The sequence below is a fragment of the Carassius auratus genome, chromosome 17 (assembly GCF_003368295.1).
Source record: "Carassius auratus strain Wakin chromosome 17, ASM336829v1, whole genome shotgun sequence".
NCBI classification, from domain to species: Eukaryota; Metazoa; Chordata; class Actinopteri; order Cypriniformes; family Cyprinidae; genus Carassius; species Carassius auratus.
In genome coordinates, this window is record NC_039259.1 from 25,656,505 (window position 1) to 25,676,544 (window position 20,040).

A 20,040-nucleotide genomic window follows, 5' to 3' on the forward strand; every position below is an offset into this window, starting at 1 on the left:
AAAAAAAATGACTGACCCCAAATTAATGACCAGTGTTGTATATTGTTATTACAAAATATTTATATTTTAAAAACATAGCTTTTTTTTTACTTTTTATTCATCAAAGTATCCTAAAAAAGTATCACATGTTCTAATATAATATTAAGCAGCAGAACTGTTTCCAACTTTGATCATGAATCATCATATTAGAATGATTTCTAAAGGATCATGTGATAATGATCCTAAAAATTCAGCTTTGCATCACATAAATAAATCATAATTTAAAGTATAATAAATTTAAAAACAGTTATTTCAGGTTGTAATAATATTTCACAATATTACATTTTTTTCTGTATTTTTGATCAAATAAATGCAGGCTTGATGAGCAGAAGAAACTTCTTTCAAAAACATTAAAAATAGTAATGTTTCCAAACTTTTGGTCTGTACTGTATATCAAAACTTAATTTTTGATTAGTAATATGCATTGCTTAGAACTTAATTTGAACTAAAAATAAAAAAGAATTGCATCCTCAGATTCCAGATTTTCAAATAGTTGCATCTCAGATAAATATTGTCTGATCCTAATAAAACCACACATCAATGGAAAGCTTCATAAGTTTTTTAAGACTGGTTTTGTGGCCCAGTTTGCAGCTACTGAATCATCTTCTCCTCTTTCCATTGCAGAGCGAGTATTTTGAGATCTACACGCAGTACTGTACAAACTACCCGAAGTAAGTGAAGCTGTGTGTTAAACGGAGTGTGTTTGTGCCTCTGGTGCGAGCGAGCGCTGATGTGTGTGTGACAGATTATTCCTCAGAGTCAGAAACGTCCTTCACGACCCGCATCAGACGGACAGAGTGACATGTGCACACCACACCACACCACACCAGTCACTTATAGCATCGATTTTATTAGTGTTTTAAATTAGCTTTTATTTTATGTTCACTTTCTGCTCATTTTCATAATACAAATTTTAACTTTTTGTCTTTTTATTAGGTTTTGCTTTTTTTTAATGCAGCTATTAGTTATTTTAGTACATTAAGTTTGCCTTATTGAAAATGAGAAATGCTTTTTTTTTTTTTTTACTAGCTGAAGTAAAACATGCTTGTTTTTATCTTATTGTGTGTATTATTATAGATTCAGCATGAGTGATAAAATTGGTGCCTCTAAAATTATCCTATTCTTGTTTTGAAATTAAAATGATTGTCGCAAAATAAAACAAAAAATAAACTTTAACTGAAATAATTTGTAAGAAATTTTTTTTTTGAATTTTTTTTATTTACATTTTTTTTTTTTATAAATCTTATTTTATTTTAGCTGGTTGCCAAGAAAGCTTTTTTTTTTTTTTTTTTTTTTTAGGTTAGCTTAATGTACTAAATAACTAAAACTGAAATAAAAAATAATAATAACTATACAGATATATATATAAAAAATATTATTAAAGCTAATTAAAAATGAAAACAAAGTACAAAAATAAAAACTAATTCAAAATACTAATATAATTATGATATTGTCTAAAAAAAAAAAAAATTTTCAACATAATTTTTGATGCATAAATTCTAATACATTAGTGTTGTGTTTGTGTCTCTCATTTGAGTCTCTTCACAGACTAACATGTGTGTGTGTGTGTGTGTGTCTGTGTCTTTGTATGCGTCTGTGTGTGTGTGTGTCTGTCTGTGTGTGTGTGCGTCTGTCTGTGTGTGTGCGTCTGTCTGTGTGTGTGCGTGTGTGTGTGTGTGTGTGTGCGTGTGTGCGTGTGTGTGTATGTCTGTGTTTGTGTGTGCGTCTGTGTGTGTGTGTCTGTGTGTGCGTCTGTGTGTGTGCGTCTGTCTGTGTGTGTGTGTGTGCGTGTGTGTGTGTGTGTGTGTGTGTGTGTGTGTGTGTGTGTGTGTGTGTGTGTGTAGTTCGGTGGCGGTGTTGACAGAGTGTCTGAGGAATGAAACTCTGGCCAAGTTCTTCAGGGATCGTCAGGCGTCTCTCAAGCGCTCTCTTCCTTTGGGTTCTTACCTGCTCAAACCAGTTCAGAGGATCCTCAAATATCACCTGCTGCTTCAGGTGCGAACCCGAACATCTGACTGAACTTAGAAACATAGAAATGTGTGAATGTTAATGTGTGGATGCTGTCCAAAGATCATGATTATTAGTTAAATAATATAATTTAACATACAGTAGTCCTCGGTACCAGGGATATTATAGTTAACTAATAAACCAATTAGTTGATTAATAAATAGTTGCACATAAATTTTGTTAATTACTGAAATGCAATGAAATATAAAACAGCATAAACATTTTATTTTCACCGGTTTTCCAAAGCAGCATTTTCCATTTTTATTTAGTTTGATTTAATGTGCAAAAATAATTTAAAATAAACTCAAAACATAAAACTATATTGACAATAATATACAAAAAAAAAGTAATAAGATATGAGAAACATTCAACAGAATTACAAGAACTTTAATTACATTTAAATTAAAATTAAAATTATTATAATTTTTTTTTTTTTAATTGGAGATTTTAGGTTAATATTTAAACAATTTAACACCACATTCATTACTGCTGTCAAAAGATTAATTGCATCCAAAAGAAAAGTTTTTGTTTACGAAATGTGTGTGCACTGTGTATATTTCTATATTCTATATTTATATAAATACACACATATACAGTATATATTTTGAAAATATTTACGTGTGTGTATATAAACGTTTATTTATTTATATTATTATGTTTTATATTATTTATAAATATATTTAATATATATAAAAATTATTATATTCTTAAATATATGCATGCATGTGTTTGTATTTATATATACATTATAAATATACACAGTATGCACACAAATATTATGTAAACAAAAGCTTTTATTTTGAATGCATTTTTATCAAGCCAAAAACCCCTGTTTTATGGCAACACAGATGGAGATGAACAGCAGGGTTTTTATTAAATGTGGTGCAGGGTGTTGCTCTGGTGTTGAGTCCGTGACTGTGTTTTGTTTTTCTGAAGGAAATCGCCAAGCACTTCGACCCCGAGGAGGACGGGTACGAGGTGGTGATCGAGGCCATCGACAGCATGACGGGAGTCGCCTGGTACATCAACGACATGAAGAGAAAACACGAGCACGCCGTGAGACTTCAGGTCTGTGTTACCATCAAAACACTGGAGGAACAGATATCAGAACGCAGGCAATGCGTCAAGACTAGCCCCAAACAGGGTTATTAAAGGAACACTACACTTTTTTTGGAAATAGACTCGTTCTCCAATTCCTTTAGAGTTAATACATTTAGCTTTACGGTTTTTGAATCCATTCAGCCGATCTCCGGGTCTGGCGATAGCACTTTTAGCATAGCTTAGCATACATCATTGAATCCTATTAGACCAGTAGCATCGCGTTCAAAAATGACCAAAGAGTTTCAATATTTTATTTTATCTATTTAAAACTCGACTCTTCTGTAGTTATATCGTGTACTAAGAGCAGTGGAAAATGAAAAGATGAGATTTTCTAGGCTAGTATGATTATTATGGTCTAATGCTACTGGTCTAATAGGATTCAATGATGTATGCTAAGCTATGCTAAAAGTGCTATCGCCAGACCCTGAGATCTCTTTCTGGGGGGGGTTGCAGAATGAGTTAAAAAGTATAAAAATAAAGTTAATTTATTTAATTTTTGGATGAAATGCAAAAATCATATGTGTTAACTGACACCAACCTCTTTTATTTCTATCCTATTCTATCCTTTGCTTTTCTGTCCTATTTCTACTCTATTCCATGCTGTTCCATTCCATTGTTTTATTCTATTCTGTCCTGTTCTCTTCTCATCTATTCTTTTCTGTTCTATCCTTCTCTATTATATCCCATTATGTTCTATTCTATTCTATTCTGACATACCTATGCTAATCTATTCTATCCTCTTCTCTTGATTTATTTTATGCTATTCTATTCTATCCAATCCTTTCCTGTGCAATTCTATCCTGTTCATTCTGTTTTGTTTGGTTCTATTCTATCCTAATTTATTCTATTCTGTTCCATTTATATGCAATTCTGTTCTATCATGTTCTGTTCTATTCTATTCTAACATACTTATGCTTGTCTATTCTATTATCTTCTATTCTATTTTCTATTATTCTATTCTATTCTATTCTTGCCTTATCCATTCTGATTGATAGTATGCTATTCTATTCTATTCTATCCAATACTTTCCTATTCCATTCTATCCTGTTCCATTCTGTTTTCCTCTATTCTATTCTATCCTATTCCGTTCTTTCCTAACCTAATTTATTCTCTTCTCTTCTATCCTATTAAATTCTATTCTTACCTGTTCCACTCCGATTTATTTTATGCTATTCTATTCTATCCAATTCTTTCCTATGCCATCCCATTCTGTTTTGTTTTGTTCTATTCTATTCTACTCTGTTCTGTCCATAATTTTATTCTATTCTGTTCTGTTCTATGCAATTCTGTCCTATCCTGTTATGTTCTATTCTATCATACCTATGCTACTCTATTCTATCCTCTTTTGTTCTGTTTTATGTTATTCTATTCTATTCTTACCGGTTTCATTCTGATTTATTTAATTCTATTCTTACCAATCATATGCCATTCTATCCTTTCTGTTTTGTTTAGTTCTACTCGACCCGATTCTGTTATGTCCTACCCTCATTTTTTATATTCTGTTCTATTCTATGCAATTCTGCTCTATTCTATTCTAATACACCTATGTTAATCTATTCTGTCCTCTTCTGATTTATTTTATGCTATTCTATTCTATCCAATTCTATCCCATGACATTCTATCCTTTTTTTCATTCTGTTTTATTCTTTTCTGTTCTGCCCTTCCCTAATTTATTATATTCTGTTCTATTTTATGCAATTCTGTTTTATTCTATTCTATTCTATTGTGCACGCAGGAGGTCCAGTCTCTGCTCATAAACTGGAATGGTCCGGATCTGACCACATTCGGCGAGTTGGTTCTGGAAGGAACGTTTCACGTCCACCGCGCCAGAAAGGAGAGAACCCTGTTCCTGTTCGATAAGATGCTGCTCATCACCAAGAAACGAGGAGAACTTTACGTCTACAAGACTCACATCTCGGTATAATGTCGTTCAATCTGAGACGGCATCTGTTGTTCAGACCAGGGATTCCTAAACCTTTTTATGACCCGAAACACTTTGACCTAAAATATCATCTTGAGATTTAAAATTAACATTTCAGTGATGAAACAACACGTTCACATGCACAGTTCAATGCTCACATGACATGCAGGTGAACAAAATATACAATTATTTAATTAAAGGGATACTCACTCCAAAATGAACATTTTCGTCATTAATCACTTACCCCCGTGTCGTTCCAAACCCGTAAAAGCTTTGCTGTCTTCAGACGACAATTTAAGATATTTAAATAAATAAGTTATTTTTGTTTTTCAAAAATTTTCATTTTGAGGTGGAGTATCCCTTTAAGGGTGTTTTTTTTTTGGGGGGGGGGGGTTAATTTAAAATGTATTTATTTGTTTCTATTTTACATTTTTATTATTTTATTCATTTTTAGTTTTTTATTATTATTATTATTTCCTTTTTTTCACATTTGTTAGTTTTATTCATGTTTTTAACTTTATTTACAAACTAATATTTTATTTAATTTAACAGATATTGTTTATTTCAAAATCATATTTATTTTAATTTATAATGAATTTTTTTTTTTTTTTTTTTTTTTTATTAGACCATTATCTCCTTTTATTCCCAGATATTGGATATTCAAAAGCTTTTCCAACTTCTTTATTGCTTTCTGTAAAAATAATATCTGACAGAGCCATTCTAACATTTAGTAAGTTAAACAACAGATGATTTGAGAAAAACACGTTGTTTGTGTTGTTTTGCCTGTGTTCAGAGTTCCACACTGATGCTGATAGAAAGTGCTAAAGATTCGCTGCGCTTCAGCGTGACGCATTACAAGCAGCCCAAGCAGCCGCACACGGTTCAGGTCAGTTTGAGATCACGGCACACAGATGACCCGCTCAAGCTTTTATTTTTATTTTTAATCATAGTTCATTGTGTTTCTCAGGCCAGAACAGTGGAGGAGAAGAAACTGTGGGCTCATCACATAAAGAGACTCATTCTGGAGAACCATCACGCCGTTATCCCGCAGAAAGTACGTAGTAAATATAAACGTGATCTGTTATTTAGACATGGGATTCCTAAACGTTTTCATCAGCCAAATCCCTTTTAACTTATTTAAACTTAATATTTCTGTGATTTAATAACACATTCACAGTTCTGTGATGTTTGTTCATACTCAAGTGGCATGCAATGAAACAATTAAATTACTTTTTATTAAGTGTTTTTATTTAAAAAGTGATTAATTTTTTCATTTGTTTCTTTTTTTAATTTATATTCATTTCACATTTGCATTTAATTCGTTTTAGTGATTTATTTTAAATTGTAAAATGGGAATGGCTTTGAAAAAAAAACATTTTTGCTACTTTATTCATGTTTTTTTTTTTATCAAGTGTTTTATTTTGGTTGTTTTTATTTAAAACTGTACATTTTTCAATTAAGCTTTTTTTAGTTTTTTATTTTATAGTTCGTTTATAGTTATTAAAATACAGATATTTTTTTTTTTTTAATTTTTAGTAAGCATTTCATTTAGATTATTTCTATTTTAAAATTGTTCATTTTACAATTTTTATCATTTAATTCTTTTTAATACTCATTTTATATTGATTTTAGATCTTTTTAATTATTTATTTTCATTTTACATTTCAATAGTTTTTTTTTATTATTATTATTTTTTTGTTAGTGATTTTTTTTTTTTCATTTGTATTATTTTATCATTTTTAATTAGTGTTTTTTTTGTTGTTTTTAAAATATTCATTCTCAATTAGCATTTTATTTTTATTTTATTTATTCATTTAATTTCATGTATTATTTTTAGACTGCAAAAACATGAATGTTTCTCTCAATCAGCAATTTTGTAATAAACATTTTCATGTTCATTGCTTTCAAGGCCAAAGACGCGATCCTGGACATGGACTCCACATGTAAGTTGTGTTTAGATTGATTTTCAAACAAGGTGCTTCAGTGAATGACTTGTTTTTATAGAAAAACGTCTTTTGAAACACTAGAACTCTTATTAAATCAGTTTCAGAGCCTGTTGTTGTGTTGTTTCTTCTCTGTTCAGGTCCAGTGAAGTACCGCTACAGTCCGGACCGGCTGAAGAAAGCGTCGTCTTGTCAAAATGACGATTTCTCTGATGTGTTACAGGAACGGAGACGCTCTGGTGCGTGAATCTGTCTCTACACTCATATAAATGAAAGCTCAAACTGAATTTCCACTGTTTAATTGTTTATTTTGTGATCTTGTCCTCTGTTTTCTTGGACAGAACCGGCTAAACGATCTGTACGAAGCACTAAAGGTAACCAAATCACATTTAAACTTGAAAATACGCAGAAAGTTATGTTTCTCAACAGCTAAACAAATGCAAGTAAATGAGCGTCACTGATCTTGTGATTCTGTATTCAGACAGTCAGATTTTCTTGCTTTCCCTGAATTTTAAGATGCTCAGATCATGCAAGAGAACACGTGCATCAGGATTTGTTCTGTCATTAAAGCAAAATAGATGCACAAAACACAAATGAAGTTTCTGACCTGTATAAGCAAATATATTAATTTAGCTAAATAATTTAATCAATTAAATCATTTTTAATAATATTTGTATCAACTTTAATACACTAAAACAACAAAAAACAATATAAAGTAAATAATAAAATAACATCCAGTATTAGCAAATATGTGAAATTTTTTTATATAATTTTTAAATATAATTTTAAATAATATTTTATGGACTTCAACAAATTAAACAACAATCAATATAAATTAAATAATAAAATATATTGATAATAATGATGCAATAATTTTATACATTGATTATTTATATATATATATAGTTTATTTATAGTTTTTATAAAATGCATATACGTATATTGCAAAATGCATTCATATATATACATGCATATGGTTTTTGCAATATATGTATATTATATGCATTTCATGAAATAAATGCAGAAACAAATAAATACAAATATATAGTTTATTTATAGTTTTTATAAAATGCATATACGTATATTGCAAAATGCATAAATATATATACATGCATATGGTTTTTGCAATATATGTATAGTATATGCATTTCATGAAATAAATGCAGAAACAAATAAATACAAATATATAGTTTATTTATAGTTTTTATAAAATGCATATATACGTATATTGCAAAATGCATTCATATATATACATGCATTTGGATTTTGCAATATATGTACAGCATATGCATTTCATGAAATAAATGCAGAAACCAATAAATGTAGTTTATGTAGTGTAGTTTTGATTGCCTGACTGATTAAAGAAGCGCTGTTAAACAAAAGATCAGAGATAGCGCTGATCAAATCTCTGTCATCTTGGGCTCAGGGCAGGTGTGTGCTGTTCGTTTCGGCTCGTGTGAGAGACACGTGTCCCGTATGTTCTGCGCTGCCCGCTTTAGCATCAAAGCCACATCGACTCGACTCGTCCCTCCTGTGTCAGATCAAAGGCCACAGCCCCGATCCTCCGCCCGCACACATAATGATGTTAATTATGGAGCCCATCAGCCGCAGGCTTTGTCATGCGCCAGTTCCTTTCAGTCCACGAACCTGTTTTTGGCTCGCTGTCAGCACGAGTGCATTATGCATTCTGATTGGGAGAAAATGAAGAGGAAAGCCAAGCCTGTCATGCCGTTTTATCACCTTTCAAATTAAGTTGTCATTTCCAACTACAGCTTTTCCTGTTCCTGTCTTGGAAATCAGCGGGGAGTGTCCAAGCGCCCTTAAGTAGCTCCATGCATCCGCAGAGCATGCATTTCATTGCCAGTTGATTTAATTATCTTTGGCAGAGCGCACACATTTATAGCACTTTGTTATGTGCAAACAGAATATAATAATGCATCATGTTTGCTAAATGAAATCTAGGTTTCGTACTAATTTTAGGGTGCTGATTTTAAAAGCAATAGCATGTCAGATTTATTCTCAAAATAATCTGCTTTTTATTGAATTATTGCTTTTGACAACCACTTTTGCAGTGGAGATGCCTTGTACTCACCTTACGTCAACAGAAAAACACCACAAACACATGATTCCTGTTTTATCTGAGCCAGATTAAGATGATTTTGATCAAACCCATTTTTACATTATTTAATGCGCAATCGTGATTTTTTTTTTGCACATTGCAAATGAAATAATATATTTCAAATAGTACTTTTTATCATTAAAACCAAACATTTTTGACTGCTTTTGTTATTTTGAGAAGTGCATTAAATATTTTTTTCCTTCTATCTTTCTCTCGATTTATTTTTGGAGAAAAATTATGCATTATGCATCATCAAATTACCCAACACTAGGTCTTAAAGATCACATTTGAAATGCATCTGAACATAACCTGTTGCTGAATTATTATATTAATCAAATGTAATTTATCTTTGTCTTTGCATTATCTTAATCATCCATGGACATCACACAGGAACGCTTAAGGTAAGATCTCTACATTCACTCTCCATTGCAAGCTTTTCAAATTAAGTAAAAGAAACGGCTTAAACTTACATTAATATTTATGCAATTATAAGACACTTTTATGCAAAAAAGAGGAACAAAACCAATTAGTCAAATGCATTTACAGTACACTGAAACACATTCATAAGAAAAAATATGGTGCATTTATTTCATAAATGCAATTCCAAACTAAATGCATGCAAAATCTATCAGCATGAGGTAGAAAACTGCCTTTAAACAATGGCTCAACAAACAGCAAAACAATTTGGCAACAAATATAAACAAAAATGTTGCATAGAACCACCATAACTCATGAAAACCTATTGAATTAATCTAAAATGCACATTTAACATGGTTTAAAAGGTGCCAGTTTTGATATAGAAATCAGTTTTTCCATAAATCCCCATTGACATCCCATGACTTCTCTATGGCGTCCAGCATGCAGACAGCGAAGGTACTCTATTAGTGGATAAAGACCGTCTTTCCATGCTGCCCACAACCACAAACTCAAACCCAGAACTCAAGACTACGGAACCAGGAATGATTCAGAACGGACAACATCATGAATCCAGCACAGGTTCGCTGGATGACCGTGAGAAAGCAAAGAGCGCAGAGGACAGAATAGGAGGAGATAATGTTGAAGAGGAAGATCTGATGGGAGTCGAGCAGGTAGCAGACTTTGCCACTTCAGTGTTGGCCGCCATCTCCTGCTGGCATTATAGGGCCAAGGCTTTGCTTTTCAATCAGTTCATCACGGTGAGGGTCACCTATCGCTTTCTGTTTCACGTCCATAAGCTGGTGGCTGCAATCTGTCAATCACATCCCATCTACTGCATGCTGAGATCTATTTCTACTTTTGCACCAACATATCTGATGCTCGAATGCTGTTGCATGAATCATTGCATGGACATAAATGCATGCACGGCCGCTAATCATACATAAACACATTTCTCAATGACCTACAATTGAATGTCATCTTCAAAAATCAGTTTTCAAAAGATTTATCACTGATTCTTTGGGGGTTCGGACAAAACTGGCTTTCGGTGAAATGGCATTTTCTACCTAAATGCATGTTTTTGCAGTTATGTCTGATGCAGAAATTAATGTGTCAGGTTATTATTATCAAATCTTCCATTAAACCTCAAAGGATATGTAATCACAGGTACCTAAAAATATTAAAAACTCACATCAGGTGAGCCACTATACTAATGGCTGATATTGTTTTGTCCTATGTCTCTTGAATCAGTGTTATATTTCATGCCAGATGCGTCAGTGCACATGTGATGGGGAATTTACAGCATGTCTTGGTTACTAAGATCCAATGCATAATAATACGGGACGCCGGGTGTCTCAAAGTGTTTTTGTACTTGGAGACACAATGAGATTTTTTTATATATATATATATTGAAGTTTGACTTCAAAGGGAAATTTAACTGTCAAATTTCGGTAGTGGAGGTCGGATGGCTTGCCTTACGTAATTAAACTAAACAAAGGTTCCTGTTTCATTGTATTTTGTTTATTGGCGCACAAAAGCAATTTCAGAAGGTCAGTTGTCTGTGGAAAAACATTAAAATGCATGGATGCTTTTAAATGAATTGCAGATGTTTATGAAATGTTCAAATATCACAGATGGGGACTGTGAACGCTGTCATTTAGTAGAACATTTACATCTGTTAGATTCCTGTAATTGTCTGTGTTGTGTCCTTAGGACAGAGAAGGTTGTTGGGAAAATTGGCCAATGAACCAAAGCAGCCAAACACCCACTAAAGAAAAACATGATGATACAAGTGAAAGTTTGACTCTCTTTGAACAGGTAACGTCATATATGTATATTTCGGTCTAGTAAACCTAGATAGAAAGTGCTGAAAATTAACATTTGAACATGTCTATGTTCCCAAAAACACTGTCTGGGTAGGCATTGTGTACAGCCACTATGTACATTCATATTGAAATTTCTCGTCATATAGAGACTCTTCAGATATTTCCCTTTTCTAATCTCTTCTAATTGCTATAATATGTTGTATAGGACTGATGTTGGGTTCAAAAAGTACAACGCAGATGCACTCTTGTCAAATAGCAATACCTTTACCTTTATGCATGTTGTTGCACACATACACATGTTGTCTCCGTAAGCAAAAGTTAATTCTGAGTCAATGGTTGCTTCTGGAAATACTGTGGGAGTTGTTTTCTCAGCATTGATAATTGGCTAATGCTAAGGGGAAGGGATGGTTACAAGGTTGGAAATATAAATAGCAGCTGTATTTCAAATCTAGATAAATTGCACTTGTTTGATGCTGGCCATAATGGAGAGACTGGAGATTGAATTAAGTTATCTTCACATCCTCTTCTCAGCTTCCTGTAGCAGTGACTCACTTCATTCTGTCCACTTTCTAGAGCTCAACTGGGGAACGCAGTTCACCGAAGGTCTTTTCTCCTCTCAGAGAATCAGAGGAAACTGGGATGAACCAATCAGAGGATTATCCCAAAATCTCTGGGACAATAATGGCAGGATGCCACACCGATCCAGAGATAATAGACTTCAATACTGGAGGACAAAGAATTGGCGATAATGTTGAGGACAGTGTGCATTTCTCATCTCCTCCTGGACTAGAAGAGCACCTCTCAGAAGATGTGCAGAACATGGAGGTAGATGTTGAAGCACCTGGTGGTCTCTTGTCTTCATCTGTTCTGGACAAGGCATGCAATATCTCCGAGCGATGTGCCAGCAGTCTCTTTCAAAATACTAGTCTAGGAGTCGAAGAGTCTTTTGATTTGGGCTGCCCCTCTTCTCAATTGGAAAGTAGAAGCAGTTTGCTCAGCAGTGGTGCCGAGCCCCGTGAGAAAGACAAAGGCCTTGAGTTTAGACGGTCCACTCCAGAACCATTAACAGAGACTGTTCCCGACAGCCTGTTTATACCAAACCAAAGATCTCAAATGAATCCGGATACCCTTTCCAAAAACGACAGATTGCTCATACATAAGATTCGAAGGTACTATGAACATGCTGAGCACCAGGATGCAAGCTTTGCCGTCAAACGCAGAGAGAGCCTTTCGTACATCCCTGCAGGCCTAGTCCGTAATCTGAGCCAACAACTCAATGACCTTGCAGACGAGGATTTGGCATTGCATAAGAGGGTCCCTTCCATCACAAGGCCAACTTTATGGTCGGTCTTTAATCTATCAGGCTTGGGGGTCGACAAGAAAGCAAAGGATAGCTCTGATTTTGTGGTCCCTGCAAATGGCAAAGAGTCCAACCTTCGAGATCTAAGTGGGAATGATGAATTCCAGTCTGCATCTGATATGGCTAAAGCGTGGCAAGACATGGAGATAACTGGGACTTCTGAACGACATCAGGACTCTGAGGATTCCCAAATGACTACACCTGGTGAAGAAAAGAAAGCAGAAACCAGTAAGGGGAGCTTGGATAGCGGACTTGGGGAACCTCTTGTAATACTGGAAGAGACCGATGAAAGCTTTTCCTCGTCCCCAATCAACAACGTCTTAGAAAAGGACAAGATGCAAGAGTTCCTAAGGCATCCAAATGAGGAACACAAGTTACAAGAGCACCACAATGTTGACCACACTTCTTTACCAAAGAGCATCTCCTTACGGTCTGCTAGTGAGGATGAACGCATCCTTCAAGAAATGGAGAAAATGAAAAATAAGGTGTTTCATTTGGCCAGGCAGTACAGTCAACGTATAAAAAACAACAGACCGATGGTAAAGCAGAGGCCCAAGATCTCAGACAACCATTTCGTGCCCAAGAACCTGTCTTGCGTGATGGAGGAGAGACCTCCAGGAAAAGAGAAAGGTGGGTGTAATGTCTGAGTTTGCCAAGTTTCGTAATGTCCCTTCTGTCATTTTTTGTTTTGCCGACACATTCATATCCAAACTGACTGTTCATTTTTAGTTGAGGGACAATCCCCCAACTTTCAGTGTCTTGTCTGTTGGCATAGCTGAGTAGTTCCCAACCCTAGTTCTGGAAAACCTGCAACACAGTCTCTGAATCTTAATAGCTAATTAGTTGAACCAAGTGAGTTTAATTATGTGTTTGGCATCTAAAATGTGCAATGTTGGGAGTTCTTCAGGACCAGGATTGGGAACTACTGGCTTTTTGTTTACCAATCCAGACCATTGGTATTTGCTTAAAGGCGTGACACTAGAAATGGATCTGGCACATTCCTATCCATCAAATTGTTAATTAGAGCCATTTTTAGGTTGTGGATAGAGGTGGGCCAGATTGAAATCAAGTGGGAAAACAATTAATTCCCAGAGCACAAGTACACTTGCCTGTGTCAAGTTCTCTTTGGTTAATGGATTCCTAAATCAGAGTGTATTGCAGTTTTTAGTTGTGGTTGCATGATCATCATTTAGACAAACCCTTGGGTAATTCCTCTACCGCTGATGTTGTCCAAACATGTTCCTGGACTGAATCTATCCTAAAGAGTTAAGCTCCAACCTGGGAGCAATTGAGGGTTTGGTGCCTTGTTCAAGGGCACCTCAGTCATTGGTATTGAAGGAAGAAAAGAGAGCTGTATTTCATTTTCAAACCTTGAAATCAAACCTGCAACCTTCAGTTTACAAGTCAGACTCTCTAATCATTAGGACACAACTGCCACACACCTGAAATTGAATCAAGGTCTTCATACTCACTAGAAAGTTCCAGGTAAGTGTGTTGAAGCTAGTTGGAGCGAAACTCTACTAAGCCTCCAAGAACAGGATTGGACACCCTTGCTCTACATCCATGCATCCCACAATCCCCTTGAGAAATCATTGGATTTGTTCTCTGGTAAATTCTATTGTAAAATCACGTATATTTATCAAAAGCAGACTTTTAATCACAGCTCTTTTGTACATAGGCATTCCTGACAAGCCACTGTTGTTGAACTTGAATGAGCAGGACCTTATCCCGGACTCTACGACTACTAGTCCAACTTCCAGCCTCTGTTCTCCTGGAAGTCCTCAGTTCCTCAATTGCAGATTAAATGCTCAGAGACCACAAAGTCCTATACAGACCGAGACCTTCAATTGGCCGGATGTAAAAGAGTTGCGTTCCAAATATAACAAGCAAAGTCAAGATGAGGCTTCCGCTTCCCCTCGTCCGTTCCCAGTGGGTCGCAGTACTTCAATTTCAGAAAGAGCTCTGGAAACTGGATCAGAGAGATCCAGTGCATCGTGTTCATTGTCTTGTTCGTCCCCTTTCAGCAATAGCACATTGCAGAGATCTACTTCAATGGATTCTACATGTTCCAGCAAGACCCTTGAAGGTGAAGGTTTGCCTTCGCTGTGTAGCGGCAATGCATTTGATTCCGGCTTGGGATCCACTAATGCACACGAGCAACTGGAGAGAGGTTGTGATTCTGGTCAAGATGGGAACAACCTTGTTTTAGAGACGACTTGCTTGGGCAAGCCTGAAGAGGATGATTCAGCAATGGTTTCACAATCTGAACTTGCAATGGCAAACAGTAAAGAGCACAACTTTAGTGAATGCATGGAAAACGCTGAGAACAGTCAACATAGTTTGGTTAAAAACCTGCGGGATAAATTTCAGATTTCTAATACTTGAGACTTTCTTACTCTTTACACTAGGGACCTTAAAATATCTTACAGCTAGGATTCCTCTATCGAAAATATGTAATTTGGCCACTGTTTGAGAGGCTAAGTAAGTCTTACACATGTTTGGTGTTCTGTGTTTATGGAAAGCAAGCATGACTTTTAAATTCCAGTTATGAATTATCCAACTCAAAAAGGGATGCTTATGGACCTCAAAGAATATATTTATGAAATTTGCATTTGTAAATATATGTGTATATTTCATTGAGATGTAAACATTTGTTAAAGAAGCTGACTCTGGTACTGTACTTTTGGAAAAGTGGTTAAATATGTATTTTTTTCTTTCAGACATTTCGAAATAAAAAGCAATAAGGAAGACTATATAAAGTAACAGGTCCGTGCATACTAAGTTACCAATGCATCTGTTTTTTTTTATTTTATTAGTACACATTTTCACGTTTCTGGAAGAGCACTGTAATATTAAATGCAATCTGTTAGTTATTTTTGGTAAGCATTGCCTGATGTCTCTTCACTGTTTGTGTTCAAGCTCTGACCAGAGGAAAGACTGTAATCTCATAAAGACGTCATTCCCCACTAATGAGAAGAAAATTAGAAATCATAATCAGATTATGCTGATGAATGATAAACGGTGACAAAGACTGATGTAAAATTCAATCTGAAATGTTTTCGGTTGGGTGTGTACAGTTTAAATCAGTCAAATAGTGCTCAGTTTGACTGAATGTTGGGTGTCAAATTAAAATGCTGCTTTTTTGACAACATATCGTGCTGGTTTTTAATTATTTAAATGTCAGATGTGAATTTAAAAATCTGAGATTGAGAATTTGCAATTTGCTTATTGAGGTTATTAAAGGATACGTCATTTGAGCAATATATAATGCACGGTCACAAAATGTGTATCGGGTCATGTTTAATGGGATATATTATAAGCTAGCTTGTTTTTGGTTGTATCTTTCTGCTCATTGGTGGGATTTATCTCCAGGCATGATGTCACTGTTATCTTAATATTTTTTTTATTTATTTGAATTGGTGTAAATATGATGCACAAATTCCTATGTAAAAATGTTCAGTTCACATCCTATTTTTCTGATATACTACATTAAAAGAAACTTTCCATGCTTTAAACATTATTTCCTTTGTCCTGCTTGCAATACTTATGTGTTTGGTTTTTCTTTTCTTTTTTTTTTTGTATCAAAATGATTGCACATGACTTGGGGGCATATTACAGTTTAATTAGTTTCTGCACTTTTTAATCAGTCTTCAGAACATGGATATGATTAATGACTTTCATGGAAGGAGCTGAAAAGCAGATTACCTTTTAATGGATATATGGAGGCATATACCTTTTTGAAATCAAGTAATGATTAAGCAGATGCTTTTATATACTTCCAGACATTTATTACAGCGAAAAGTCTCTTTTGCTCACAATGTCTGTATTAATTTGATTAAAATGCTGTATAATAATTTTCATAGTCATTAAAGTTGAATTTATTCCTATGATCAAAGCTGGATTTTCAGCATCATTATTTCAGCCTTAAGAGATACAGTATGAGAAAAGATTAGATAGAAACTACAATATGCATTCATTATACCTTTGCATATTTTCGTAAATAATCCTAAAATGGTCTAATTCAATATTATGCATCAATTATTCAATATTTATAGGAATGCATTTTTTGCACAACCATCATAGAAAAGATTCGATAGAAACTACAATATGCATTCATTATACCATTGCATATTTTCATAAATAACCTTAAAATGGTCTAATTCATTATTATGCATCAATTATTCAATATTTATAGGAATGCATTTTTTTGCACAACCAATATAGAAAAGATTAGATAGAAACTACAATATGCATTCATTATACCATTGCATATTTTCATAAATAACCTTAAAATGGTCTAACTCATTGTTATGCATCAATTATTCAATATTTATAGGAATGCATTTTTTGCACAACCTTCATAGAAAGTGTTACAGAGTTGTTTGACATTAAGCAATTAGTTGAAATATCTCTATGATTTTTCATTAGCGCTGTAGTTAAAGGCTAAAAATAGTCTAGAAGGGATCTTTTGCATGTTGTTGAGTGATGATGATGCTGATGCTGATGAAGATGAGCTCCTCCCTCCCGTGGAGCAGGTGTCAGGTTCTGAGAGGTTCGAGGTCTGACTCTGATCAGTCATGGAGAAGCACAGCCTCTCAGACAGCTAGAGACACGACTATCCCGAGCAGCAGACAGACAGACAGACAGACAGCTGACAGACAGACTGAGTTGATCTGAGAGCCGAGGGAGCTGTGCTCGTGTCAGGATGGGATGCGCGATCTCTGGATCCGGAGTGACTCCGAGATCAGCAGAGAGCAGAAACACCGAGGACGAGGCTCCAGCGAGACTCACTCCGGATCACATCCAGCTCATCAAAGAGTCCTGGAGAGTCATCCAGGAGGACATCGCCAAAGTGGGAATAATCATGTTTGTCCGGTGAGAATTGTAGAGCGTCTTTCTTTCCTAATGCAATCATTCAAAACAGCTTGACAGAGAAATGCATGTCTCATCTTGTGTATTAAAGCGAAAACTAATCGTGTTGCACGTTGAATGTTTATAAGAGGTAGTGATATTTGATACCTGTTGATGTTTTGCATCCGATCAGCTCATTGACTAATATTTAACAACATATTGATATATTACGTCATGACTCATCCTAACCAAGATAGTAATAGTAATAGTACTGTTCATAGGCTTAGCTATATATACTTTATTTTTTAATTAGTATTGTATAGCTAGTCTCTTGACAGTGTAAAATTGTATATATATATATATGCATACATTGTGTATTTTAGAAGCCTATAATTTTTAAACTATTATTGTTATATTTTAAATGAATTTTAATTTTTACATTTTGTGTTTTCTTTTTAATTTATGTAAAATGTCTAGTTTTTATACATTTTATTAAATTTTATTTATTTTGGTACTTCAAGTTAAGATAAAAAAAGTTAAAGTTTTTAAATATTTTATGTCAGTTAATATTTGTTTCAATTAGAAAAAAAAAACAGTAAAAAATCTCATATAGTAGTTTAGAACACTTTTAGGTTTTAGGACAACTTTGATGAAAGGTTTTGATCCACTTCAATAATATAAATTATATAAATAATCATCTTTCCATTGATGTATGGTTTGTTCGAAGATAAAACTATTTGAAAATCTGGAATCTGAGGGAGCAAAAAAAAATCTAAATATTGAGAAAATCATCTTTAAAGTTGTTCAAATGAAGTTTTTTTGCAATGCATATTACTAATCAAAAAGTAAGTTTTGGTATATTTACAGTAGGAGATTTACTAAACTTCATGAGCATGATCTTTACTTAATATCCTAATAGTTTTTGGTTTAAAAGAAAAATCTATAATTTTGACCGATACAATGTATTGTTGTCTATTGCTACAAATACACCCCAGAGACTCAAGACTGGTTTTGGGGACACACACACTACATGTATATACTTTGTTTTTAACATGTTGATCCTATAGTGGAGTAAATTGTCACAATGTATCGACAACTTGAACTTAAAACTACACTACTTACTGAAATATGATATACTGTCAGTCATCTCTCATAAACAATATTTAATGGCTAGATTCAGCAGACAACAAACATTCAGATCAATGTTGATAAATGCCATCTGAAAGATTGACTTCAGGAGTATCATGTGTCTAAAACACCTCCGCTCATGATCTGTGCCACTGTAAAAGAATATAATGAGTTTCTTATCTCGGTTTTGTTTCAGACATCATGAAAAAATATACTGTAGGGAAAAAAGTGCAAAGGAAAAAGTTAAATCAGACAACATCTGGTAAAAATAATAATTCAGAACCAGCTTAATAACTTAATATCTATTAATAACCATATGAACATCAGCTCTTTTGTGCTAAAATATACAATTATAGACTTTCTGTAGGTGTATATTAGCATCTTTAGAGTGAGTTTTAATTCTGCTGCAATGCTTTTCATTCAGAGAGTGACTTGAATGCATCAGATATCTAGTGATTGTGAAAGGTTAAAGGTTAAAAACTGTCTCTTTGAGTTTTTCTTATATTTCATTGGCTGGGCTCTCATTATTGTGTTGTTATTGTGGCTTAATGTATTGATTCAATCTCCTTTCTGACTCCTAAAGTCTTTTTTAAACGTAGACTGATCTCTTGTGAGCTTATTTGAGCACTTTGTCAGTAAATTTAGTCTTATTACAGACTAAAGTAATTTTTCCTGATATTATATTATTAACTGATAAAAATAGAAATAAAAAGAAGTGATCTTTTTATCAGACAAGCTCGCTATGGAAGTATATACATCTTTCCAAACACATTAGGACACATTTCATATATATTTCAAACTAATATATATATATACTGTATAGAACTTCAATATATCAGTATTTTGAATTGAGATATTGTATATAACTGTTTTATTTTAGTGTAATCTTTATATATATCAACAGTGTGTTTATGAAAATATACTTTCTAAAAAGGCATCTTTAAAGATCTGTATTGGAAATAATTACACTGTAAAAAATGAAATGCAAAATACTATGCAACAACATAATGTACATGAGCAAGTTTAGAACAAGTTTGAATTCTGTTCGGTTGAAAGTGAAGCAATGACTTGAAAACATGTTTTGTTTCTTATGCAATGACATTCTGAGCTTTTCTGTTTGATTTACAGTAAGTATCCAGATACTGTAAATATCAGCAACAAATACAATTCATATTCCTGATAAAAGCTCATGAAATGTCTCATTAAGGGGCTCCTGTAACCATGGTGAATAGGAAGTAATGTTTAAGTGTGTGTGTGTGTGTGTGTGTGTGTGTGTGTGTGTGTGTGTGTGTGTGTGTGTGTGTGTGTTCTACCTTCTACCTCCTACCAAA

At 34.0% G+C, this 20,040-nt stretch overlaps 2 protein-coding genes across 5 annotated transcripts in view; both read left to right on the plus strand.

The window, feature by feature from the left end:
• LOC113117745 (pleckstrin homology domain-containing family G member 3) overlaps positions 1-16,245 on the plus strand; it is a 52,348-nt gene extending 36,103 nt beyond the window's left edge. For 2 of the 4 annotated variants that reach the window (XM_026286647.1, XM_026286648.1), the window contains exons 6-19: positions 664-710; positions 1,884-2,034; positions 2,983-3,114; positions 4,883-5,065; positions 5,862-5,954; positions 6,036-6,122; positions 6,978-7,011; positions 7,152-7,250; positions 7,353-7,385; positions 9,521-9,531; positions 9,988-10,305; positions 11,258-11,362; positions 11,944-13,360; positions 14,409-16,245. In XM_026286647.1, the coding sequence (XP_026142432.1) occupies positions 664-710; positions 1,884-2,034; positions 2,983-3,114; positions 4,883-5,065; positions 5,862-5,954; positions 6,036-6,122; positions 6,978-7,011; positions 7,152-7,250; positions 7,353-7,385; positions 9,521-9,531; positions 9,988-10,305; positions 11,258-11,362; positions 11,944-13,360; positions 14,409-15,115 (3,417 nt within the window). In that variant the 3' untranslated portion in view covers positions 15,116-16,245. The remainder of the gene's footprint in view (positions 1-663; positions 711-1,883; positions 2,035-2,982; positions 3,115-4,882; positions 5,066-5,861; positions 5,955-6,035; positions 6,123-6,977; positions 7,012-7,151; positions 7,251-7,352; positions 7,386-9,520; positions 9,532-9,987; positions 10,306-11,257; positions 11,363-11,943; positions 13,361-14,408) is intronic. The other 2 variants (XM_026286649.1, XM_026286650.1) reach the window with 2 other exon arrangements.
• Positions 16,246-17,199: 954 nt separating this feature from the next.
• LOC113117747 (neuroglobin-1-like) overlaps positions 17,200-20,040 on the plus strand; it is a 9,266-nt gene continuing 6,425 nt past the window's right edge. Inside the window, exon 1 of the mRNA XM_026286651.1 lies at positions 17,200-17,605. Within this exon, the coding sequence (XP_026142436.1) occupies positions 17,436-17,605 (170 nt within the window). The 5' untranslated portion in view covers positions 17,200-17,435. The remainder of the gene's footprint in view (positions 17,606-20,040) is intronic.